The sequence below is a fragment of the Squalius cephalus genome (genome assembly GCF_949319135.1).
Source record: "Squalius cephalus genome assembly, chromosome: 2".
In the NCBI taxonomy this organism is placed as follows: Eukaryota; Metazoa; Chordata; class Actinopteri; order Cypriniformes; family Leuciscidae; genus Squalius; species Squalius cephalus.
Window position 1 is genome coordinate 17,019,728 of NC_137123.1, and position 26,739 is coordinate 17,046,466.

Below are 26,739 nucleotides of genomic sequence, written 5' to 3' on the forward strand. Positions count from 1 at the left end.
GGTTTTGTGGGATGAGAGGGAGAAAGAGAGCAAGAGAAAGTTGCATTAATAAATATTCATACTAAAGTGTTACTTGGTTAAATAAGTTCACATACTCAGATCAGTTTTATCCAGCTCTTTGATCTCCAATTTCTTTCTTTTTTTTTTTTTTTTTTTTTTTGGAGCCTCTTCAGCTCACAGTCCAGCTCCTTTAGTGAACAGTCTAGTTCAAGTCTCCTTTAGTGTGCAGTCTAGTTCAAGTCTCCTTTAGTGTGCAGTCTAGTTCAAGACTCCTTTAGTGTGCAGTCTAGTTCAAGTCTCCTTTAGTGTGCAGTCTAGTTCAAGTCTCCTTTAGTGTGCAGTCTAGTTCAAGACTCCTTTAGTGTGCAGTCTAGTTCAAGACTCCTTTTGTACAGGGCCCTGACTGAGTCTGTTTCCACCTGAAACATAATTCCACCACAAACATGATCATTACAAGTTTTCTGGAGGCTCATCAAATCACAAAAAGTTCCTTGATTTCCTACAAACACAGGACTGACTGTAATTTATGTCAAGGGTTTTAACCTTGTTCACATTTCTTCTGAAGCCCATTGAGGTAGAGGCCTCAGATTCTGGGGCAGGTTGTGAAAAATCCTACAATAAAAGAGATGTGTAAGGACCTTTTTTATGCCACACATTCAAATGTTTGCCATAATAAAAAGCCCAGTGCATTCACATCAGCAACTGTCTGAGAACACACAGACAGAGTGTCTTCATTTCCTCCACCCTAATAAATAAAAGTAGGCCAATGTAAAGCATAACTGTTGTAAAGCAGGTTATGTTTGGTGTTCTGTCTGCTGCATACTGACCTCTGTGTGGGAGACTGTGTGTGTGCTGGCTTCAACAGGGACACTGTATTTCCCTCTACTGCAGAACATACAGTCAGCCATACTTAAAACGTAAAAAAAGTAGTAATGTATTGCACACGTACCCAGTGTTACTTGCTTAGAGGAGCCAGCACCAGGGTCAGATTGTACAGCACCTGTAATCCCATCCATAATCGGCCGTCCCTTATTGCCTACTCAGAGCCAACTCCTCCGCCACAGTGTATTCTGGTTTTCTGAATTTAACTCTTTATTTCTGTTTGCTGCGAACAAGTGTTTGGGATAAAATGTTCACAAAAGTAATAAAAGGTTGTGGTAAATACTCACCACTTTGAATTATATTTTTATATTTTGTCTTTATCTGCTGCCAAGAACATTTGGAGTTGGGGTTGCATCTAAAAATCAATGAATATTAATCTTACTTAGTACATACATGTACATTTTTTATATATTATAAAAATAGGCTATAGGCTATATTACACATATAGGCTACACATACATACATACATAATTTTAAATAAATATAGAACGTATTTTTTTAACTTGCACATTAACAATCAGCAATCTTTCTCCAACAGTCTTCTCTTGCTTTGGCAGCAGAGACCGTATTGTTTCGAGCGTGAAATACATATTTAAATTCATCGTAATTCTGAATGATTATCTCTTGCTCCTCCGCGGAAAAATATATCGCTCTCGCTCTATCCGCGATTGGTTGTTCAGTGTCGATGTCACTCTTTATGTGCACGTGCGTGGAGTAATCATAGCTTGAGGATCAAAGCCTGAGTTGACAGAGAAAGTTGATGAGCTGCATCATGGTACCAATAAAGCCATCTTCATAAAAACAGATGTTGCAAACTTTTCTTCCAACATCTTACAGAATACACATACATTGAAAACATCAGCAAAAGTAACAATTAGACAATTTGTTGAATATGTTATGTGATGTAAAATGACAAACCAAATGTGGGTCATTCCAAACCAGAGTAAGTGATTGGTCCTTCATTAAGGGCATTTTTATGAGACCGTCATTGAAAGGTAAATGTGATGGTCACTTCAAGGAAGTCATTTTACAATTTATTTGATAAGTTACCTAAAAATTGAACTAATTTAAATTTCCCTAACATAATAATGTTTGTTCGTTTTTACCAAATATAAAATGTGAATTAAAGACACAGAGGCTATGTAAAAATCTACATTTATTATTTACATATACACATTTGGCAGTTCTTCTATTCCTTGGGAATCAATCAAAGTGACTGTGGAGTATCCAGCACCATCTCTCCTGTTTGCTCTACAGGACTGCTAAATCTGTCTTAACAGCTGTGTTTTTCAGTATGAATTCTGTTTTAAATAACATTTCAATTCAGAATAAAGTGGCAGTGACGTCTGGCTTCATGATGGGTGATCCAGACAGCCACTATGAGACAGTAATATATAATGAGTGGAGCAGAGTGATGCTTGTCTCTTTGAAGGGAATTCGCCCTGTGTTGTGTCTGTTGTGACCTGAGTTTGTCATTGTGAGAGTCACATGACAGCTGATCCTGGAACTGAGGACACATGATCAAAGATGTTAACCCTGTAATGCTGAAGCCCAGAGCCTGATTTCTGTCTAAAGAAGACCTGATACTAGTGTTGTTTCCTCCATGTTGGGAACTCAACCCTTAACAGCTGCCTAGATCTCAAGTTTAGGATTAGGGCTATATATAGTCACAATCAAGACATCAGTTCATGAAGTCTTGTACAGCACTGAGAAGAAGTGATGAGCATTTTTATACATCAGGGTGTTTTCAGAGGGCAGAGATGCTGTTTCCACTGATATCACTTCCATTCTCAGATTCTCTGTCAAAGTCATTTCTCTTTAACCTCTTCCTGGGAAACACACAAAACACATGGGACAAAATTAGAAATAAGAATTTAGATTCCATTTTTAATGACAAAATGATACTTAATGAATTATACTCTATGGGTTTGTTGTTACAGTAAGGGGCTTTACCTCTCTGGGTTCTGGGTTTCTGTTAACAAAAGAAAAACATGTTTAGTCAAACATTTTAGAACAAACCAATGCTGATAAAAACATGGTAACTGATGCATATTTTGTATTTGAGAACAATCTTTTCAAACTATTTATATCAGATTTTTAACAATATTTTGACACTTACGTGTTGAAGTTAGCAAGGTGGTCAATACTGCATCTCCTCTCAGGTAAATCAATGTCAGGATCTGAACTCTGTCTGTCAGAATCTGTGCCCTTTTTCCTGAGGCAGCAAAAATATGTATTATAACTAATTTAACAAACATATTCATTTTCTTCACTGTGAAAAAATGACCCCTAATAAAACATGAGCGATGTTCAACATGAAACATCATTTTATCACTATAAAAACAACTGGCATCACATTACGGCATTTTAGGAAAGCTGTAGTACTTATTACTGGCAGTCCAAGTGAAACAGAACAGACCATTTAAATCAATCAAATTAAAAAATCAATTCTGCTTTCATGATGACTTTTAAGTTTTCAGTTAGGATTAGTAGACAGGTTAGTTGACCATAACTAAGTTTATTCTGTGTCACACACACACACACACACACACACACACACACACACACACACACACACACACACACACACACACACACACACACACACACACACACACACACAGAGACTGCAGTTACATGGCCAGTAATAACTTACTTGACAAAATAGATAATTGCCGACACTAAAGTCACACTGATTACAGGCACCAGAACACCTAGAGCGATTGTGACGGCTTGACTGGATTCTCCAGAGTCTCCTGAACTGTCCTCCACTTTGATTACCAAACCAGGACCAAAAACCTTCTCCAGCTCAGATGTTAAAACTTTGTTCTCACTGTTCAGCTTTCTGTGGGAGTGAAGATATTATTTCAGATGCTGCCCATTACACTCTCATCCTAATTATACAGAATAGATGTAATTCAGGCAAGCAGGCCAGAGGGAATTGTGAAGAGTATATATTTTTGTTAATGCTCATACATACATTTTTTCATTTTTACCTTTATAAATCATAATTCTGAGGAGGAACACTTTTCAAGGTGGATACATACAGGTATCTGCGTATTGTGATGTTAAAGGGGGCCCCTATTATGGGTTTTTGAAAATGACCTTTCATGTAGTGTGTAACAGCTCTAAGTGAATGAAAACATCCTGCAAAGTTTTAAATCTGAAAGTGCACCGTATATCAAGTTATTGTCTTTCAAAAGTAAGAGTCGACTCTGAGTCAATGAAATGACTCGTTTTTCTTTTTTTTTTTTGGAATATTTTATTTTAGCTTTTGAACTGTTACATAAACAAAAGAAAACAGACAAAAAACTCACACAGCTTATTGCACAAAATAAGACAGAGATTAGTCCAAACAAAACAGCCAAACGTCAAAAATAAATAAATAAATAAAATAAAAATACACACTATACAGTACAATGGGATGATACAGGATATCGTAAATATACGGTATAAAGCCTCACTCGAGAAGAGAATCCAACCGGTCTATTGAAGTTTCTTCCATATAGCGGAAAAAGGGTTGCCAAATTGTATTAAATATTTTACTTTTTTTTCTTAACCAGTATGTTATTTTTTCCAGTGGTACACAGTTATTAACCTCAGATAACCATACATTTATAGGAATAACAGTATCAGATTTCCACTTAATTGCAATGCACTTCTTAGCAATTATTAGCAGAATTTCTGTGAGTCTTATGGCATAATCTTGTGTAATATTGGAATTGGTGTAATTACCCAATAAACATACTTCTGGGTCTGGTGGAAAACTTACTCCATGGATATCAGAAATAAAATGACATACTTTTTGCCAGAATCCCTGAATGAGAGGGCAAGTCCATGTGGAATGCAAAAAAGTTCCTTCCTCCACACCACATCGAAAGCAAAGAGGTGAATTTTTTTTGTTAAACTTATAAAGCTTAGATGGTGTAATATACATCTGATGAAGGAAGTTAAACTGAATCATTCTATATCTAGAGTTCAAGTATGATGTAACACCATTTTGACACAGTTCACCCCATGTTTCTCCTTCAATGCTAATGTCCAAGTCTTGTTCCCATCTCACTTTAGATTTATCTAATTCAGGCAGTGGTTTATTTATCATAAGAGATTTATATATTCTAGAGATTATTTTGTGTAGCGGTTGACTTGAGTAGACATATTGCTCCAGTTGTGTTAAACTAGGTAGTTTCAGTTGGGTTTTAACTCTTAGAAAGTCTCGCAATTGCAAGTACCTAAAAAACTCTTTATTATTTAAATTGTATTTGGATTTAAGCTGCTCAAAAGACATCAGTATTTCGTCCTCAAAACACTGTTGTAGATGAGAAATTCCATTATCAGCCCATAGTTTAAAATGCTTATCCTGGAAACATTTTGGGAGCAATCTATTGCTCCATAATGGTGTCTTAGGGGAAAGAATCCCTTTCTGTCCAAATGTCTGTTGCATCCTTACCCACAAACTAACTGTATGAATAATCATTGGGTTTCTGATTTTTTTTAATCAATTTCTCATCCCATTTATATAAAATATCTGTGGGGTCTTCCTCTTTTAATTCACATAATTCTATTTTAAGGCATGAGGGGGTGGGCTCACTTCCAAATATTTGGGCCAGATATCTTGAATGTGCTGCCCACCAGTACATTTTAAAGTTTGGTAAATTTAATCCCCCTTGATTATACTCTAAAGTCAATTTATCAAGACTTAATCTGGGTGTTTTACCACGCCATATAAAACGTCTAATCAAACTATTAAGGGAAGAAAAAAAAGTTTGTGGAATATGGATTGGGAGAGATTGAAATATATATATAAGAATTTAGGCAAGATATTCATCTTAATGACATTAATCCTCCCCAATAATGTAAGAGGCAGGTCCATCCAATGATCCAGATCACCCCTCACTTTCTCCAAGGTTTTAAGTAAGTTAAGCTTATAAAGATTTTTCAAGTCCCCATCTACATAAATGCCAAGATATTTAATGCCAGCAGGTGAAAATTTAAAGGGAAGTTTGTCACTGACGGTTTCATATTCAAATGTAGATAAAGGCAATATTTCAGTTTTATCAAAGTTGACCTTATAACCAGAGAACTGACTGTATGAATGTAAAAGTTTTTGCAGATGTGTAAGAGAATCTGTCGGGTTGGTTAAAAATAAGAGAATATCATCAGCAAAGAGTGATATTTTATGTATTTCAGAGCCAATATCAAATCCTTTAATATTAGAACTAGTTCTAATGGCTTCCGCCAGTGGTTCAATTGCTAATACAAAGAGGGCTGGGCTAAGTGGGCAGCCCTGCCTGCATCCTCTAGACAGAGGAAATGGGGCAGAGATTACTCCATTTGTAATAACTAGCTCTGGGAGATTTATAGAGAGATTGAATCAAATCAATAAATTTTTCACCAAATCCAAATTTTCCAAGCACACGAAATAAGTACGACCATTCAACGCGGTCAAATGCCTTTTCGGCATCAAGAGAGATGGCAACTCCAGGTGTCCGATTGGTATTAGCAAAGTGTATTATATTAAAGAATCGTCTTAAGTTATCTGAGGATAATCTATTACGTATAAAACCTGTTTGATCTGGTTTCACAAGCAAAGGTAAATAATTTTCTAGTCTCCTGGTTATCATTTTAGTTACTATTTTGTAATCCGTATTAAGAAGAGATATTGGTCTATAAGAACCACACTGTAATGGGTCTTTCCCCTTTTTGTAAATAACTGAAATGATAGCATTAGAAAATGACTCCGGGAAGCACCCGTCATTCCTAGCTTGGTCTAAAACATCCATTAAATATGGTGTGAGCATATCTTTAAATGTTTTATAAAACTCAGGGGGGAAGCCATCCTCTCCTGGAGATTTATTAGATGGTAATGACTGTATTGCTTCATTTAGTTCTGTAGTGGAGAATGGTCTATCCAAACTATGACTATTTTCTTCAGTTAAGGATGGCAGGTCAACAGTAGAGATACATTTTTCCATTTCGGACATATCGTCCCTCACTTGAGAAGAGTACAGTTCTATATAAAACTCTCTAAATGCGCTATTTATCTCTATAGGGTTATAAGTAATATTATTGCCAGTGTCTATCGAATTTATTATTTGTTTGTTTTCATCTGCTTTAAGTTGCCATGCCAGCACCTTATGTGATTTCTCCCCAAGTTCATAGTAACGTTGCCGTGACCTTGTTATGGTCCTCTCTGCTTGATATGTATTCAGGGTATTATATTCCCTTTTCTTATTAAGTAAATTTCTATATAAACATTTAGAAGGTTTTTTTGTATACATTTTTTCAAGATCAGTTATTTCAGCTTCGAGGTTTTCCAGTTTACTATTCTTTTGCTTTGCTAACCCTTTGGTATATGCAATACATTGTCCTCTAATGTAGGCCTTTAATGTTTCCCACAGAATAAATTTATTTGTACAAGAGGGTTTATTTGTAAGGGTAAAAATATTAATTTGTTCTCTGATAAAAGTAACAAAATCATCTTGGTTAAGGAGTGTGGATTTGAATCTCCACCTATAAGTACCTCTTATTTTGTCAGGCATGGATATGGACATAACCAATGGGGAGTGATCACTTAGTAAGCGGGGAAGGTAGTCAATTGTTAGTACCCGATGTGCAAGTTGGATAGGTAACAAAAAATAATCTATTCTTGTATGTGTATTATGGGGGTGGGAGTAAAAAGAGTAGTCCCTATCACTAGGATGGACCTGCCTCCATATATCGACTAATTTTAAATATTTCATATAAGTCTTAGAAAGTTTAGATGCTTTAGTTGGGGGTTGTGGTCTAAGTGAAGATCTATCCAGGACCGAATCCATACAGAAATTAAAATCCCCACCTACCAAAATCCAACCTGGTGTCTGGGCAATCATAAGAAAAATAGTTTGCATAAACAAATGGTCATCATAATTTGGCGCGTATATATTTAAAAAAGTCCACGTTTCTGAATATATAAAACCTTGTACTAATATATATCTTCCCAATGGGTCACTGACTGTCTTTAACAATCTAAACGGAACATTTTTATTAATTAATATTGCAGTTCCCCTTGATTTTGAATTAAATGAGGATGCAAAAACCTGTCCAACCCACTCTCTCTTGAGTTTCTGATGTTCATGAGCTGTTAAGTGTGTTTCTTGTAAAAACACTATATCTGCGTTCTGTTTTTTAAGATATGTATATACCCTCTTCCTTTTTATTGGGCTATGCAAGCCATTTACGTTAAACGTTACAAACTTTAATGGGCTATTCATGTGGCCGCTAAAGTGTTAACAATCCTTTTTTGCGGATATTTGGAAAAAAGAAAAACATAGAGAACCCTGTAGCGTATCTCCCGGAGAAAAAGGGGGGAAAAAAAAAGAAAAAAAAAGGAAAAACACATGTAAGAACACTTAAACTTTGCTCTGCTCAGTTGTCGGCTTAGAACAACGCCGGCAAACAAGTAAACAAATTCTACGGAAAAACACGTTCGCTCCTTTATCATCCTGAACAATCAAATCCTGCTGCCAGCCGAGCTCCCTAACTCTAACTACAACACTTATAAAAGTTAGGTTAGTTTCCATATAGCAGGGATAGGCAACTTCGGTCCTGGAGGGCCACTGTCCTGCAGAGTTTAGCTTCAGCCCTGATAAAAACTCACCTGCCTGTATCTATCAAGTAATCCTGAAAACATTGATTGCCTAGTTCAGGTGTGTTTAATTAGGGTTAGAGCTAAACTCTGCAGGACAGTGGCCCTCCAGGACCGGAGTTGCCTATCCCTGCCATATAGATTGACTGAGGTAATTTTCAGTTTCCTTACTGATTAACAAAATACATAAAGCAAAGGGCAAGTAGTCGCGTACCTTCAGTGGAATAAATACTGTTATTTTAAAATGGAATAGCAGTAGTCCTTGGGAACACAACAGTCCGAATAGTTCGTTCAGGTTTTATCCTGGCCCTCCAGATATTTGAACGCCTCGCCGGGTGTCTCAAAGAACCGGAATTTCCCGTCTTCTATTAGGATCTTAATGCGAGCGGGATGGACCAGGTAGCAAGAGACCTTCCGTTCCTTAAATGCTTTCAGAGCTGGGATCATCTGTTTGCGCCTCTTAGCAAGATCCGGACTCATGTCGGGAAAGATACTAATTCTTTTTCCGTCCATGGTTAGTTCTCCCTTCTGTTTGGCGAGTCGCAGGATTTTTTCCCGATCTTGATAGCGGAGTAATCGGACCAAAATGGGTCTTGGAGGCTTATCAGGATTCGGCACGGGGTTCAAAATACGATGAGCCCGCTCTATATCCAGTTGTCCAGAGAAGTGTTGCGGGCCTAGGCAGCCACTCGCTGAAGAATTTAACGGGGTCGCTTCCTTCGCTGCCTTCCTTCATACCAACTATACGTATGTTGCTGCGTCTGCTGTATTTTTCAAGGTATTCCACTTTACCTTTTAGTGTCTCATTCTCTTGCCTGATCACTTTCATAAAGCCGTCAATCCGACGTACTTCGTCCTCGGTGTCACCAATGCGTTGTTCGGCCTCCATTACTCTTCCAAGAAGGCTGCTCACCGTCGAATGCAAGCTTTCTATAGACGTTTGCAAATCCGCTGTTTTAGAGTCTATCTTTTGCGAGAGGATGTTGTTGCCTTCCTGAATTTCTTTAAGAAGAACCGCAAGCATGTCGCCTTCCCGATTCCCTTCACTTTCAGTTTCGTTTGAGTTCTTCGATCCGGCGCCATCTTTTGTTGTTTCACCTTCGACAAGTTCGTAGGTTTTCTGAGGATCTTTCTTTAGCTTGGAACGATGATCCATTGCAGAATTTAAAGGTGAATTATACGTGCTCGAAGTCGTCGAATATAAGCTTATCCAGCGTTGTTTTCAGATTAAATAGAGACTATCATTTGGGAGCTCGGTCTTTCACGTCCTTTCAACTCCTTAGCATCACGTGACCCCCCTCGTTTTTCAAATGAGTCATAAGTCGTTTCATTGTGACGTCAAGACGAAACATTAGCATATTGCCCGTCCACTTATTGCGCGCGCAGACACCAGGGAAAACTTGAACCTCAAACCGGCAGCTGATTCCTGTGGATACTGGACAGCATCATGTCGAGAAGATGCTGTGCTCTACAATGTGACGGTAAAGCCAGTTTTATTTCACTGCCCAAGGACGAGCATGTGAAGAATCAGTGGTTAAAGTTAATCTTTTCCATGATATCACAGCAGTATAATCCTAAACTTTTGCTGTGTTCCCTTTATTTCACTGACGACTGCTTCTCAAATCTCAGAATTCAATGCAGGATTCACAAACTGCTTGCTCTTGAAAGATGGTGTTCAAAATACTTAGTTTTGAGTTTTATATTGTGTAGGTCTCCTGCTAACTGGCTAACTCACGTTATCACTGTCTTACTGAAACACTTCTGCTAATCAGCTGTGGGCCACTATTACCTAAAACTGTGTCTAATAATGCAGATTGTCTGTCGTTCTCACTACTTTAAGGAAAGATTAAGCATGGAGCAAGATTTGTTTTACCAATGTTTATGTTACACCAGTCATTCACATCAGTCATTCATGCAGAGTTATTGATACAGTTTCCATGTGTTTGCAATAAATTAGAAAAATACTCTGTAAATAAATAATTACAAGTAAAATAATCGGTTTGTTGATGGACATGCACTTGTTAATGCTGATAGTGAGGAATTAGTTGCAACATCTCATAATGTACCTCAAACTGAGTAGTGTATCACTGAGAAACGTCCTGCTCGAGTCGTCCTTGCGATGGAGGTTTGGGTTGAATAACAGTTCTTCCAGTGTTTCATCATCGGACTTGCGCTCGCATTGATATGGTAAAATCGACGTCATTGTTCATTACTGTCTTTAGTTTACGGGACAGCTGACGTTGTTATGGCAATGGCCCTTTTTGTTTTCGACGCACGCGCTGTACGTGGTAAACCAATCACAACAGACTTCTGGCCAATCAGAGCAGATTTAGAGAGATTGATTCATTTGACGAGTCGTTTGAGAATCATTGAAAATGTGGTGATGTGCAAATGTATATTATGAGGAAATGAAACCGTTTTTTGACCTTTGATGCATGTAAACCTGTTGTAAGAGACTCCAAAACAACATTAGGAAACTTTAAAATAGCATACAGGGGCACTTTAAAAGTTTGTGCAATCATGCAATTGTAGCACTCGCACTTGTCACATAATTCAAATCCCTTACTGGTATTCTTACACAAACAGTTGGCAAACCAATAGCCTTGTGGACAGTCAGAGTTAAAATAAAAATGAATGTATTCAGATCTCAGAGGAATTTTATAACTGATTAAAATTATAACCGATTTAAAGTCAGAGCACTGTCCACAAGGCTACAGTACAACCACATCAACTTGCAACTTGCACATTTCCACATAAGCTTCCACATTAGATTAGTCTGAATAAACTGATATTTGTTCAACTTACTCTTTGACCTCCGTGGCTTGGATGACAGCACCACTGGAGTCCGTGGCGATGAAACTGACGTAAGTCTTGTCTGTAGATTCTCTAAGAATGGTGCGCAACTCATTGCCATCCTCAGCTCTCACACTGAGGATTTTCACAGTCCAGCCTAAAACTTTCCCCATGGAACTGAGGAAAAAACACAATCAGATGGTGTATAGAACACAAAACAATAAGAGGAGGAGGTAACATGAAGCACCAATTCAGTCTAATTTGTAAAACAAAACAAAAAACAATTCATTGATAAGAACTGGATTAAAATAACTTTTTGCTCATGATCGATCCGTTTCTATAATTTGACACCCTGACTTAACAACTCACTAGAAGGGAAGCTTTTCAGTAAATAATGGTGTAAATTTCAGTCTGTTCTACAGACAAGGTGACTTAAACTTGGAAATGTCATATGGACTATTTTTTGTTATGCTTTTTTTTGTGGGAAAGAACTGTATGAACATTTTCTTTGAAAACACAGCAGGACACACAGGTTAGGAATCCCATGAGGGTGAGTAAAATAATTAATTTTTAAATTTAGTTTTGGGTTAATTAATCTTTAAACATGTTTCCTCTTAGCTCAAAACACATTAGCACTTCACAAATAGAAATGCTCTTATTTTGTCTCAATAACACGTTTCAATATCAAATAGATTACTCACTCTTCCATCTCTGTTATCATCTTCTCCACTATGTATACGGGCCGGTTTAAGGAGATTACTGAGACGCTGTCACGATGTACACTTTGTTTTACTTCGATCTGCAGGTGACAAACACAAGAAGTCCATCTTTGTAAAGGTGATCTCTTCTCAATCAAAATGCCATTGGTCATTTGAAATAGTCTTACAAAAGCTTTTTTCTCTCCCTCTGTTTCTGCTCACCTGTACTGTTGTAGTCGCGAACAGCCCATGTTTATCAGTGGCTTTAACCTGAAAGGTGGACGGGTTGTCTCCAAATCTGGATGCATCCAGTACGTAGACCTGACCAGTGCTTGCCTCCACATCCAGCAGAGTTGTGGACTCCAGCAGGGAATACTGCAGTTCTGAGCTCTCGTCCACATCAGGGTCTGATGCCTGAGGGACACACCACCACATTTCAACCAGTTACGTGAATACAAAATAAATAAATAAAAATCATGAAGTCAATTGTGATTTAAAATTTTTTTTTTTATTGACACTCTTCTATATATAAAAGTTTCTGCCAGGCACTTCATATATCGATTTTTTAGGGGTTCCCATCATGGGGTCATTTTATGGATTTAATTTTAATTGATTTTTAACCTTAATTAGATTTTATGAATTAAACAGCTCATAAACATATATTACCACTAGAAACATTTTAAATAATCCATTAAACATGAAAGTATTATTCAATCATTTAAAATATCAAATCAAATCAAATCAAGTATATTTGTATAGCGCTTTTCACAATACAGATTGTATCAAAGCAGCTTCACAGTATTAAATTAAAATAATACAACAAGGTTTGTTTCTAGTGGAGTTTAAAAATATATAAAAATATATAAAACTTTTTTAGCATAAAGGGTTCTTTAAAATTGAGCCAAGGGTTCTGTATATAACTTTTTTTGAAGAGATTTCAGACATCAACATTTGATATGCCAGGAGAAAAAAAGTAAGTCTGATCACTTTGAAAAATACCAGCACATATCTCCTCAGATGGCATGGGATGAGTTGCATGTCGAAATGTATTACTTAGGGTTAAGGGTTTGAACAAATCACTAGCCCTTTAGTATGAGCAATAACAACAGAAACAGTGATGTTTGCCTTAGTGAAAAATAGATCTGACTACATCCACTCCATTTCTGATGTCTATGCAACACTCACCTGGACCTTCACTATAGGGAATTTGTATGGAGAGATACTGGAAATCTCTGCTTTATACATTTCAGCGTCAAACACAGGAGCCTCATTCACGTTCTCAACCTGAACGCTGACCTGAAGATTGTGAGAGAAAGAAAGTCTATAAGAAATATATATTAGGATTAGAAATATAAATGAGCCCTGTGACAAGCTTTCTTTTAAGAGGAGAAACTTTGACGTGCTTGAAGAGTAAGACTAAGGCCAGAAACATACTCAAGGTAAGTATGAGAACGTAAACACTTATAACTGCACAACTTGTGTCATTGCATTCTGAAATGTGTCAGAATGCAGATGCAATGTTGCTTTAATGGGGGATACAGCGGGCATTAACATACATTTTAACAAAGACACTATGCATTAAAATAAATTGTGGACTTGTGTAGAGTTTGTTTCTGGCCTTAGTTTAAAGCAAGGATAGTACCGTTGTCTCTGCAGTGTTTGGAGGAGTTCTGGAGTCTATGGCTTCTACTGTGAGGATGAACCACTCCTCTTTACTCGTAGCCCAGCCTCTCTCATCCCTCATAGTCATACCATTGACAAAGACATGGGCAACTAGAGTGGTTTGAATTTCATCTGAGACTGCTTGTCTTCCTGCCCTTGCCCTTCCTCCTCCTCCTTCTTATCCCTCCTCAATCTCTTCCTTCATGTCCTTCTGGATCCATTGTTCCAAAACTCAATAAACTGATTTGGGCCCTTTATCTATCTTGAAGGATCTGATTGATGTGTGTTAGATTTTGACTCCTAGTGTTTCCTAATTGTGTGCTAACTGAGCTAAAGCTGTGCTGACTTGAGTGAACAATATTGAATGCTAGTGCTTTCTAAATGACAACATGGTCTAGGCAATGAGAAATGAAGGGATTTGTGTGTAGAGTTTTGCAGTGACAGTTCAACAAATCTGACTCATGTCAAAACAGGGAATAGTGTTTATAGTTTAGTGAAATGGGTGTGCTTTTTGATAAATGGCATTATGGTTTTGAAATTTTTGTTCAAAAGCCTGGTTATAGTGTTTAAGCAATCGAGAAAAACTGTAAAAGCACAAACTCAAACTATATAATACTTGTATGAGACTCTATAACTGGATAATGTGAACTTATATCTCTATAAGAGATTAAATAAATTTAACCCTAGTATACCCTAGACTTATGTTTTAAATGCAATAATTTCCAAGGTACATTTTTTTATTGTGTGTGGGAATGTGGTGAGGTGCAAAAGTTTTGGAGTAAAGTGTATCTCAATTTACAACTACTCCTATTTCTTTAAGCCCGGTAATATGTGTACTGGGTGTCTATGTGGACAATTGCTCTCTGCTCGTCAAAGAGAAAAAACTGGTGGATTTGTGCCAACTAAAGCCAGGCGTTCAGTTGCCCTTTGCTGGAAGAATACAAGTTGTCCTTCCCTTGGTGTTACGGCTCATGTCTGTGTTCCCCTGTCTCATCCTATGTTTAGCAGTTCCCCGTTATGGTGATTAGTCTCCCCAGGTGTTTTTCATTAGCCACGCCCCCTTGTTATCATGTTTAGCATGTCTGTCTGTGTATTGCCCTGTGTTTTGTTTCAGTCTTTGTGAGTTCTTGGTGTTGTATGTCGGCTGTTCCTGTTCCTGAGTCTCTGTCTGAGTTTGCGATCTTTTGAGTTTCTTTAATAAAACCTGCTGCACTTGGATCTGTCTTTGTTTCACTTGGACTTTGGCTGAAAAACTTGATATCCAGTTTGGCCCTTGAGAAGCTTACATTTGTGATCAAGGCGAAGTCTTCTTAATTTTACAAAATTTGGGAGATGTTCTTGAGATTTGTTCATGAAGGAGATCTTGAAGAGCCTATAGATGTCTGAAGTTGTAGTATATGCTTAATGCTTAACAGGAGTGTGTGATATAAAGCACTACTGTATGTTTAAGGATTTTATTATTATTTTTATTTTTTTATTGTGGAGGGGGAGGGATTTGAGTAAGTTATGTTTGTATTTAAGAAGATTATGTTTGTTCTTTTGGTAAATGTGTTGTGTCATAACGTGCACAAGATGCAGGGCTCACTTTAGATTTGAATGACTGTGCTGGCAGTGTTTTAGCAGATTACAGAACAATTTGTGCTGAAATCTAAACAAAATAGACCAAAAGCCATAAAGTGAATAAATTCAAGTGCCACAGCTGTTTGACATGGAGCTGTAATAGTCTCTCAAAATGTATTCATTTGTAAAATATGATGTAAAAGATAATTCACACACAAAATTCACATACAAATCCACAGTGATCCACAAATACACACGATTTGCTAATGCAGATTCAACAATCAATTTGTACACATAAAAACATAATATACTTGTATTTATGATTTGTTTGTTTTTTTAATTTAGTGAATGTAAATTTAGTTATGCATTTACATGTTTTGTGAATATAAATTATGAGTTTGTAAATATATAATATATATTTGCTTACGCATTTGTGAATCATATTTTGTTATACATTCATTTTGAGACTATTGTAGCTCTATATGTTATTTCCAAATATTGTGAAATGGCCCCCCAGTTTTAACTCTATAAATGTTTTGTGCTGGCATAAACTGCATTAACACGAGTAGTACTACATTAGAACTAGTATTTTTCTGCCTCTTTGTGGACATATTTACAGTATTTAGGTGAGAACACACTGCACTAGAGAGATAGATAGAGCTCCTAAGGGAGAACAACAAAGTTGTTATGAAGCCCAAACCTTCATCAGATTCTGGTGGTGTTCCATGATCTGTCGCTATAGCAGTGAGGGTTAGCAGCGTGTCTTCTGTGACCTCGCTAAGGTCAGAGGTCAAAGTGATGACTCCTGTTTCAGCATTCAATGCGACCATTGAGGAGTCTTCAAAGAAACTACAGAAAGACACCAATCATGCATCTGTCTTAAAGGAGTGATGTAGGTAAGTGTGTTCATTGTTTAGCCTTCATGTTATTGATATTAAAGAATTGGAAGTTTAGTTAGCTTAAGCTTACCTGTAGCTAATTAGCGCGTTGCTTCCAGCATCTTTATCTGTGGCCGAGAGCGTCAGCATCACATCTCCAACCTTGGCGTCTTTAACCAGAATGCTTTTGCTGTAGGTGTCGGAGCTGAAAACTGGAGCGTTGTCATTGACATCTGTGATACGGACCCTCACTGTGGTGATGTTCTGCAGAAAATGAACCCAAGCAAACATTTCGTATTACAGACCAAAAGCTGATATTTGCAATGTCTAATATCTAACTTAATATCTGGAATTAACAGTAATTCACTTGTAAGGACTGAACTAGTATCAGCCAGATTTTTGAATATCTGTATAAAATCTAGAACTGCAGCTTCTTTTTGCATGTTTGTGTGTCATTTAGGGATAGATAAATAAAAAATTAAACTGAGATATAACCTTTAGGACAATATAAATGTGCAGGTGTGCTCAAGGTTGTAATGCTACTTAAACAACGCCTCAAAGAAAATTGGGAAAATCTTTCAAAGTTTATATTCCATGAAGCTATGGCCAATCAGTCAACTAGTTCTTCCTTGGAATCACTTTTACAAACTTTATATGTTGGCAGACAGATAAAACCCTTTACAACCTTCCAAATGAGGAAATGCCACAAAATGTTCCAATCGCAAATTGAATTGAACTACACATATTTACATAATGCAATAATACAGATAAATAGATATTGTTACTGTACATTTCTCTGTGGGATTCCATGGTCCATGGCAACAATGATCACATCATACACATCCTGTGTCTCCCGATCCAGTTCCTCAATGGCTAGGAGAGTCCCATCCTTAAGAAATGAAATAAGCGTTTTTTGTTGTTTTTTTTTGCAATTTCATATTTATAAAGTTATGATATAATTTACTGTAGGCACAGTGACAGCTGCCTTTCTCATAAGTCCCCTCACCTCTCTGAATCTGAATATTTCACTGTGTGAGGAAGTAGAGATGGTGACACGACCGTTGTCTCCAATGTCAGCGTCTGTGGCTGAGATTTCACACACTTCTCCAGGTGATGAGGGTGTGTACGCACCTTCCTGAATCTCAATGGGCTCTGGGAGAGGAAGGAATTGTGGGTTGTTGTCGTTGACGTCCTGAACAGTGATGATGACCTGAGCTGTGGAGCTTAAACCATTGACAGGCTGGTCTACAGCTACAACCTGAGAAAGACAATACAAGCATCCCATTCAGAATGAATAGTCATCCTGGACATTTTGTAACTAGTTGGATTTAAGAAATTAATGTGATTGCGTTGTACCTGTAATATGTAATTGTCTACAGTTTCTCTATCCAAGGTAGCGTCGCTCCGGAGTGATATTACTCCTTCACTGTTGATAACGAAGGTATCGCTATCCATGATAAAGTGACCTTTAGAGAACCCAGCCTGATCAGAGAGAAAATTAGATAAGTACATCAAAACAAACTTTGAATGTTGGCTTGACAAAACCTGGAAGTTATATCAGCTTGGTTTAAGTTTGAAGACTTGGGTAGTTTTAGAGTTTTAAAGGTGCAGTATGTAGTATTGACAGCTAGGGCTGTACCAGAATATTCGAGTATTCGAATATTCGTTCGGTGGGTTGGTATTCGATTTTCAAATTTGACATTCGAATATTCGTTTAAAATTATTTTTATTTTTTTTCACACCTGGCATCCCCCTAGAAACGGTTCCCATTCGCGCTTGAATGGGGCTGTCATGCGTTTTCTCAGATCGGATAGTTCTCTCTGATTTATCAATATGAACAATGAACACATAAATGTGTTTTTGCAAAACGGATATGAATCCGAACTTCAAGTCCCGCGCTATAGGCAGATGTAATGGAGTGCACGTCACTAGCAACAGATAAGCTGCATTTTACTGATCGTCAGCTAAAATTTCTAAATCAAAGACCGCAATAAGAGAGCGGCAACAGCCCTGGTAAGATCATTTCGGTTCTTTACTTTTAATGAAGTTGATTGTGTGTGCGATAGTTTGCACGTTGGCTTGATGAATAGATGCTGATCTGCGGTGACGCGTGCTGTAAGCGTCGTCATATCTGGCTATAACATGATATAGCCTAAAACACGCTCTCACACGGTTATTTTTTTAGCATTTTTGGGCGAAATACAATACTCTTATTTTAGAGCGCAGAAGTGCATGCCTCAGCTTGTAGGCTATAAGCTGCGTTGCTTTGACATTGTGGAAATAGAATAGAAACAATATATTAGCCTACCCTTTACTGTGTCAGTAATTACAGTGCTGCTGATTTCTGATTTGAGGGTTATTTGTTACTCAGAAAAATATTAGGCTGTGTTTTGTATCACTAGTGCAGTGTCCGTTCTCGGAGCCCTGCGCGTGAGGCGCGCGCGCGCTTCCCGCTCGCGCTGTTCTGTATTAAAAGTTTATTAATTCTGAACGTGTCACGTCTGCGTGTCTATATTGCACCAAATGTGACACTGCACTCGTGAAGTCGATTGGATGAACGGTTCTAAATGCAAGATAAATAATCTAAATGCAAACAGACAGACGCATAGAGATTCCTGCCTTTATTAGAGGGAAGAATATGTTCAGCCCCCTCCCTCCGAAGCTTCGAATATTCGATGTTAATTCCTATCGAAGCTTCGAAGCTCAAAAAATGGTATTCGGACCAGCCCTATTGACAGCTAGTATTGACCCAGCTAATGGGTACTGTAGTCCAAATTCAAAATATTGTAGAGGGTTGTTTCTCTCGTCCACTCCTCAGACTTGATGCTCACGGGTTGCCAGATTGAAGAGGACACGCAACAGAAATGAGCACATCTGACAATGGAAGGCGACGAGCCCTACAGTGTGAGTTGATGAGTTGATTTGTTCATGTTTTAATATGCCTCTGGAGCTTTTTAGATGGATTCCGAGGCTTTTTAGGTTGGGTAAAATCTGCTATTACTGACCTAGTTTGCTTGCTGACTTCCATGGCTCTAATACGCTGTGTTTTCTGCTAACTGATAAACGCAGGGTGTCGAAATACTATTGGGTAAATCGGTAGCGGAATCGCTCTCAGACCAAAACAAAAACAGTTCTGACGCGGAACGCACATTTCAAAGTAGAATAACTGGCTGTGTTGTTTTTAGGAGACACGAGTATGTGAACTTTGCATGTTTCCTAAATCTCTGCAAGCATATTATGGAATTTTCGTGCTTTTGTACAGTCAAAAAGTTACATACAGCACCTTCAAGTGTTATGCCTTGAATACTTGCATTTCTTAACAATTGCTAAAGTGTTCTGAGCAGTTGGGGAATTACTTGTTAAGGTGTTCGAATTTATTAATGGGTGGTTGCTAGGGTTTTGCTAAAGTGTCAAACTCAGTTCCTGGAGGGCCATAGCCCTACAGAGTTTTGTTCCAACACAGACACACCTGCAGTTTTCAAATAATCCTGAAGGACTTGATTAGCTGATCAGATGTGTTTAATTAGGGTTGAAGCTAAACTCTGCAGGGCTGTGGTCCACCAGGAACTGAGTTAGACACCCCTGTCGTCGCTTAGTGTTTTTAAGTTGTTGGGAGCTCTGGATGATTGGATTATCATTTTTGGTGTTTTAAAATGGTTCACCATTTTTCATTCAGACTTGTGTTTGCAAGTCTGTATTTTTTATTTTTGTGTTTATTTGATCTACTTTACAAACAGACAGTGATGTTTTCAGGAACAGTACCGGGTCTGGATCAGTGACTCTAGTCTGAAGCACAAACTGATCCGGTGGTGAATTTTCCAGAATAGATACGGTGTACTCATCCTGGTCAAATTTCGGAGGGTTGATATTCCCATCCTCAATGGTGACGGACACCACAGCGTTAGCCGTTTTACTGGCATCATTCTGCCGAGTTGCCTATTTATAAGGAAATCATGAATAGAAAATATAAATAAACACAATCCTGAAACCTCTTCAGATTCATGAATGTCTTCAGAAACGTCTGATACCTGTATGTGAACAGTTATCTGGTCGACTTCCTCTCTGTCTAGTGCCGTTGTCACAGAAATGACTCCACTGTTTTCATCGATGTCAAAGTTACTTTGATACTCATTTGGAAAGGCTGGAACAGAAATGTGGATATTTGCTTTGTTATTATCAGAAACTTAATATAGAACATGTGAATATTTCTTCTGAGGTTATTTAGATTAGGACACATGTCATGTAAGTGTGTTGTAAATCTTCTGTTAACAGCACCTGCTGTTATGCTGTAAAGTACAGTCTCGTTGATGCCCGTGTCGCCATCTTGTGCTTTTATGGCCTCAGGAGTGATGTTTGAAAACTGTCCTACCTGTGCATGGACAGAAAAGACATGAAGACATCATTTGTTTGATCAGACATGCGTTTAAATATTGATCATGACGTCATTTACCCGATTTTCCTCAATGTATGCCTTGTAGAGACTGTGATCAAAATAAGGGTTTAGATTGTCAAAATCGTCAACCGTTATTGTAACTGTTGTGGTGTCACTGAATTCTTCTTTATCCTGCAAAAAAAACACAGTGTTTTAATACTATCCACATTAAAATGATAGTTCGTCCAAAAATGAAAATGTCAATGTATGGGAAAAAGCAGTTTGGACAATTCTAATAAACATCTGATTTAGTTTTCCACAGAAGAAAGAAAGTCATGCACTCTCAGAAAAAAAGGGCATTGGACTGGCACCCTTTCAAAGGTATTACATATCTTTGAGGTAGTAATATGCACCCTTTAGGGGTAAAGAAGGTTCAAAGGTCTACCTTTTGAAAGGGTACCGCCCCAGTGACAGCTTTTGTGAGTGAGTAAATGATGACAGAATTTTCACTCTTGGGAAACTATTCCTTTAAATGTAAAGCAATGCTTAGTAAAATGGATGTGTGACTGGTAGGATGTCAGAGTTTGTCTTTACTTTGTCTTTAGCTTGCACGGTGAAGATGTACTGTTGAGCAGTGTCGTAGTTCAGAGCTTGTTTCAACCTGATGTTTCCGTCATCTTTCACTTCAAATTCATCTGGTGCTGGAGGCTGTCAGGGATTCAAATGACACAAACTGAGCTCACACATTATTGCACTCAAATATATACATATTTTCTAAAAAATAACTAAATGCATTACTGTGTTAGATATGATCTATATTAAATATTTCAAAACTAAAAATAAATTGATTAACAGCCATATTAGAAAATTAACTTAGAAATCATAGAAACTAAAAAAATAAATCCAGAGCCTAATTGGTTTACAAGGAGTGGTATGAAAACAATGGGATTAGATAAACAGTAACAAGGTCAGAGATGATTGGGATGTACAAGTGAAAGTTGGGATTTCTTATTATCTGAAGGATACAACAAACTCAACCTATTGTTTTAGTAATATATAAAATATATGAGACTCATTTGAGACTCACCAGTATAGAATATATAATATTGGTGTTTTCTGGAGAAACATCTGCATCTTCAGCTATAACCCTGAGCACATCTGAACCCACAGCTGTCGCCTGGAGCAAAAGACACAGTTTACAAAGAGATGTGAGTCTCTGAGTGACCAAACACACTTCTGCTGTATAAAGATGTGACATTACACACACCTCTGACACTGTGACGCTGTATGTTTTACTCTGGAAGATCGGAGGATTGTCATTGACATCCCGAATATTTACCGCCCGTGTATTTTTCAGCTGAAATGCACAATGAAATATTTGTAATGAAGATTTATGTGATGATACCTATTTCCATAACTCTTATTGAATGATTGGATTATCTATTGTGTAAATAAACATACCCCTGTGTTTGAGCAGGTCACTGAATAATACAAACTCCCTCCTGACTGGACGAAATAAAACACACAAAGAGACATACAGTATGTGGCACTTTCTTCCTTTATTAAAGTAATATGTATGAATATGTAAGTATGGTTGTTCTTTTTATATTTATATACTTTGTTTTACAAATATAATAGTGAAACAAACCTCCTTAAGTTGATCTGCATCCAGTGGTTTGATGGTTCGTACAGTAGCGGTTGAGTCTCCATTAGAGTAAACCAGCTCCAGAAATGTTACACCAATGGCATCGAAATATTCCTCCAGCACCAGACGATCATCAGGTCTGATATTAGTGATAATCTCTACATCTCCTGAAGGCCAGATCAAATACATTTTTAAATATTTACATTTACATTGATTAAATTATATACAGAAAACAAATTAAGAACGCTCCCTTTATAATGGCTGGAGCAGTGACGGGTAGTGACCTCCCAGATGACCCCCCCCCCCCCCCCCCCTCTTCTTATGGTCATTCAACTAGCTTTACAATTGAGAGTCAAAAAACTTGTGGATTTGGACATTCACATTTTCCATAAGGAAGGTCTTCAACAACTGGCCACGGACTTTGAGATAGCGTGGAATTGTCTCTCTCAAAGCATTGCCTGCTACTATGGAATCTTGTTTCCACCACTGAATAAAAAGTTTAAAAGTCGATTGCAACTTTATATCACGCAATTCTGACTTTATATCACGCAATTCTGACTTTATAACACGCAATTCTGAATTTATAACACGCAATTACGACTTTATATAATATCACTCAGTTCCCTTTCGTGGTCACTCCGAGTTACGTCGGATGACGACGATTGGGGTTTCGCCTAGAAGCCTATCACCTTCGAGTATATAAAACGAGCCAATGGCAATGAAATGCCATGGGTCTGCGGAATTTGCATAGCGTAACTCCGCCCGCCGCAGGGGGTATATAAGGAAGTACGCTGCACAAATGCAGATATGTTTTCGCTTCGGAGCCGAGAACTTCTCCACTCCTGCAAGCCAAATATTCTGAGTTAGTCTTCTCTTACCTTCGAGACGAGCGAACTCTCCGGTGTTGGTGTGACGGCGATTTCAGCGAGTGCTCACTTCCCTGCTGATCTGTTCAGTGATCTGACAGTTAGTGTGTTTCTCCCTGTTCGCTTCAGCATCCGCGGAGTTTATCCTCTCACAAAAAGAGCATTGCACGTGGCACGTCTTTTTAAAGATGCCTCGCCCGTGCACTTCTGGTTGCGGTCGCGAGATATTTTTCTCTGACTCCGAGAGTCCCCCTACCCACACCCCGATCTACTGACTCCGAGAGGGCTAGTACTTCGGCTGGTGGCCGGGGTGACCTGAGGGTGACTGTGTGGGACATACCGCCGACACGTCCACGGTCCACACACCCCTCTTCAGCATCGGTACCCGCGAGTGTACAAACTGAGACCGCTGGTCCCTCTTCGGAGCCCCAGCGCGTCTCGTTTGGAGCTCCAGAGGAAGATACCATGTCGATCGCGGCATCACAAGGTGGGCGCGAGTCCTCGGGAAGTGAGGATTCGGCTGTGTTGCCGCCCTCGGGCGTGCCAGCATTGTCCGAGTCTGATCCCGAGCTGACCGCCATGCTTTCCCGGGCAGCCGCGGCCATTGGTATTGAGTGGTCCCTGCCACCTGATCCAGTGCGCTCGCGGCTGGATGATTGATTTTTGGGAGCGGCCGCTGACACTCGTCGCCGCCCAACCCCAATACCATTCTTCCCGGAAGTGCATGAGGAAGTCACGCGGTCCTGGAAGGCTCCCATGTCTTCCCGCGATCGTTCGTCGGCTTTCTCCGCCTTTCCTCCCCTCGATAGAGCTGATGCTTGTGGGTACACTGGGATTCCCACGGTTGAACGTTCTGTCGCGATGCAGCTGTGTCCGGCAAGCGCTTCATCACGTGGCGATCCAAAGCACCCGTCCAATGCCTGTAGATTCTCGTCTACTATGGTGGCGAAGTCTTACAGAGCGGCGGGACAGGCAGCTGCTTCTCTGCATGCCATGGCCATCTTGCAGGTTTACCAGGCCAAGATGCTCCGTGACATGCACGAGGGTAGGACAGACCCAGGGCTCTTTGATGAGCTGCGCGCCGCCACCGACCTCGCTCTCCGGGCGACGAAGGTGACCGCGCGCTCCCTGGGTTTGGTGATGTCCACAGCTGTGGTCCAGGAGAGACATCTCTGGCTGAACCTGGCTGATATGCGTGAGCCCGAGCGGACTCGTCTGCTTGACGCTCCCATATCCCAGGCCGGCCTTTTCGGCGGTGCAGTCGAGGATTTTGCCCAACAGTTCTCGACTGCCCAGAAGCAGACTGAGGCGATCAAACACATTCTGCCCCGGCGTGCTGTTGCTGCTAAGCCACCGGTACAGAATCCTCAGCCTGCTCGCCGCCGAGGGCGCCCTCCTGCGGCTCCCGCCCCTCCCACACGGCCCCAGCAGCAGCCTTCATCTGGGCCGCGTCGTGGAGGAAGCCGCAGGAAGGCGCCACAGCCCTCTCCAGCCCCGCCGCCCGCTAAACGCCAGGCCAAGCGGCGCTCCTGAGATGGGCAGCTCAGGATTGGCTTTCCTTTCTGTCCAGGAGGTGGTAGCAGGGCCACTCCTTCCCCCGGTGGAGGGCCGGGGGAGAATATTTAGTTCTCCACTCCCCGCTGCTCGTCCCACGACGGGCAGCACCCTAATGTGGTTAAAGACAGAATCGAATTCCCCAATCCTGAGCCCACAGAGCTCGAGGGCCACAGTGCGCGCCACCCTCGGGTCCCGCCACTGCCGCCCTCCTCTGTCCCAGAGGTGCGGGATGACAGCACGCGCCGCCCACGGGCCACGCTCCTCTCATCCCCCTCTGTCGCCAGACCCCTGCCAGAGCACGCCCCCGTGGGACGCGCGCCCTCCCCTGGCCTCCTCTGGCAGGACGCGGTTAATGACCGTGCCCCCGCACAGGGCCGCTATGCCACCCTCGCCGGTGCCGGTCATTCCGCCTCGCTGCCCCACCGACGGTACGTCTGTGGTTCGTATGACCCCGCTGGTGCACTTTCTGGAGGCCTGGCTAGAGCTTCCCAGACTGTCCCGCTGGGTCGCGAGAACCATCAGGCTCGGCTACGCGATTCAGTTCGCTCGATCTCCTCCCCGCTTCAGGGGAGTCCGCTTTACTATGGTCGGTGGCAATGCCCCTGTCATGAGAGCGGAGGTCGCTACCCTGCTGGCGAAGGGTGCGATCGAGATTGTCCCTCCAGCCGAAATGAAGTCCGGCTTCTACAGCCCTTACTTCATTGTACCCAAGAAGTCCGGTGGGTTACGGCCAATCCTCGACCTGCGCGTCTTGAACCGCTCCCTTCACAGGCTGCCGTTCAAGATGCTAACGGCCAAACACATCCTCCAGTGTGTGCGGCCGCAGGATTGGTTTGCAGCGATCGACCTGAAGGACGCCTACTTCCATGTCTCCATTTTACCTCGACACAGACCGTTTCTACGGTTTGCTTTCGAGGGGCAGGCATACCAGTACGCGGTTCTCCCTTTCGGGCTAGCCCTGTCTCCTCGCGTCTTCACGAAGGTCGTTGAGGCAGCCCTTGTTCCCCTCTCGACGACTGGCTAATTCTAGCTCACTCTCGAGACCAGGTTTGCGAACACAGGGACCTAGTGCTTCAGCACCTAGTTCGTCTGGGCCTTCGGGTCAACTGGGAGAAGAGCAAACTCTGCCCCGTGCAGAGGATCTCTTTTCTCGGTATGGAGATCGACTCGGTCGCCATGTGCGCGCAGCTTACGAGCGAGCGCGCGCAGTCACTGCTGACTTGTCTTCGCCAATTCGAGGGCAAGAGTGCGGTTCCACTGAAACTATTTCAGAGGCTCCTGGGGCATATGGCATCCGCAGCCGCAGTAACGCCGCTGGGATTGCTTCATATGAGACCGCTTCAGCTTTGGCTTCGCGATCGAGTCCCGAGGTGGGCATGGCAACACGGCACGCTCCGAGTCCCAGTGACTCCAGCCTGCCGTCAGACCTTCACCCCGTGGGCGAACCTCAATTTTCTACGGGCCGGAGTGCCCTTAGAACGAGTTTCCCGGCATGTTGTTGTATCAACAGATGCCTCCAACACGGGCTGGGGCGCCATGTGCAATGGTCATGCTGCCGCGGGCTCCTGGACAGGACCCCAGCGCCTTTGGCATGTCAATTGCCTCGAGTTGCTGGCTGTACGTCTCGCCCTGCACCGCTTCCATGCGCTGCTCAGGGGTCAGCACGTACTAGTCCGATCAGACAATACCGCAACAGTAGCGTACATCAACCATCAGGGTGGTCTACGCTCTCGCCGTATGTCGCAACTCGCTCGCCACCTCCTCATATGGAGTCAGAAGCATCTGAGGTCGCTTCGAGCCATTTATATCCCGGGACACCTGAACCAGGCGGCCGACGAGCTGTCTCGAGTTCGGCCTCTCGCTGGAGAATGGCGACTCCATCCCCAGACGGTCCAGCTGATTTGGGATCAGTTCGGCGACGCACAGGTAGACCTGTTTGCCTCCCACGACTCGTCCCATTGCGACCTGTTTTATTCCCTGACCGAGGGCACGCTCGGCACGGATGCACTGGCGCACAGCTGGCCGCGGGGCCTACGCAAGTATGCGTTTCCCCCAGTGAGCCTTCTTGCGCAGACCTTGCGCAAGATCAGGGAGGACGAGGAGCAGGTCATTTTGGTTGCCCCGTATTGGCCCAACCGGACCTGGTTCTCCGAACTAGTACTCCTCGCGACAGCACCTCCCTGGCCAATTCCTCTGAGG

The 26,739-nt window shown here is 41.0% G+C and overlaps 1 protein-coding gene and 2 long non-coding RNA genes across 3 annotated transcripts; all 3 read right to left on the reverse strand.

The window, feature by feature from the left end:
- Window positions 1-2,629: 2,629 nt before the first annotated feature.
- Window positions 2,630-17,555, reverse strand: LOC307149187 (protocadherin-15-like; the record flags this gene model as incomplete). The annotated part of the gene is made up of 13 exons (XM_079855345.1): window positions 2,630-2,711; window positions 3,002-3,097; window positions 3,539-3,727; window positions 11,315-11,479; window positions 12,004-12,101; window positions 12,223-12,414; window positions 13,186-13,296; window positions 13,643-13,773; window positions 15,923-16,071; window positions 16,192-16,364; window positions 16,891-16,989; window positions 17,107-17,358; window positions 17,457-17,555. The coding sequence occupies 13 exons, from the start codon at window positions 17,553-17,555 to the stop codon at window positions 2,630-2,632; spliced, it is 1,836 nt and encodes a 611-aa protein (XP_079711471.1).
- A 2,360-nt stretch (window positions 17,556-19,915) lies between these two features.
- Window positions 19,916-20,457, reverse strand: LOC307150525. Its single transcript, XR_013819744.1, has 3 exons — window positions 20,376-20,457; window positions 20,129-20,241; window positions 19,916-20,036 (listed from the first exon to the last, which is right to left on the reverse strand). It is a non-coding gene; the product is annotated as an uncharacterized lncRNA (long non-coding RNA).
- A 162-nt stretch (window positions 20,458-20,619) lies between these two features.
- LOC307154618 lies at window positions 20,620-21,639 on the reverse strand. Its single transcript, XR_013820405.1, has 3 exons — window positions 21,560-21,639; window positions 21,067-21,180; window positions 20,620-20,664 (listed from the first exon to the last, which is right to left on the reverse strand). It is a non-coding gene; the product is annotated as an uncharacterized lncRNA (long non-coding RNA).
- Window positions 21,640-26,739: the final 5,100 nt, after the last annotated feature.